The sequence below is a fragment of the Buceros rhinoceros genome, unplaced genomic scaffold, assembly GCF_000710305.1.
Source record: "Buceros rhinoceros silvestris isolate BGI_N320 unplaced genomic scaffold, ASM71030v1 scaffold21811, whole genome shotgun sequence".
Lineage (NCBI taxonomy): Eukaryota > Metazoa > Chordata > Aves > Bucerotiformes > Bucerotidae > Buceros > Buceros rhinoceros.
Genome location: NW_010395137.1, coordinates 1 through 278, shown reverse-complemented (window position 1 = coordinate 278; position 278 = coordinate 1). Strand labels below are relative to the sequence as shown.

Below are 278 nucleotides of genomic sequence, written 5' to 3'. Positions count from 1 at the left end.
GGACGTTGGCATTGGCATACAGGGGAATAACTGGTCCGGAGCTAGGAGGGCAGGCTGGGTTCGGGATGAGAAAAGCAAACTGGCCGTCGGTAGCAGGGACGAGCTGGAAGCCCCCGTAGACCTTGGGGGACAGGGCTTCGGCGGGGTTCAGTTTGCAGGGCACAGGCACAGCTCCGGCTGCTGCAGGGGGCAGCTGGACGTGCAGAGGCTGCTGTGCCAGATGTGCAGGCTGGCCGGACGGCGGCGGTGGAGGCGGCGGCGGGTAGTTCATGGCCACG

At 66.2% G+C, this 278-nt stretch overlaps 1 protein-coding gene across 1 annotated transcript in view; it reads right to left on the bottom strand.

Annotated features, from left to right (window-relative positions):
• LOC104501622 (transcription factor HES-1-like) overlaps positions 1-274 on the bottom strand; it is a gene marked incomplete at its 5' end in the record, with an annotated part of 563 nt that extends 289 nt beyond the window's left edge. Inside the window, one exon of the mRNA XM_010145459.1 lies at positions 17-274. Within this exon, the coding sequence (XP_010143761.1) occupies positions 17-274 (258 nt within the window). The remainder of the gene's footprint in view (positions 1-16) is intronic.
• Positions 275-278: the final 4 nt, after the last annotated feature.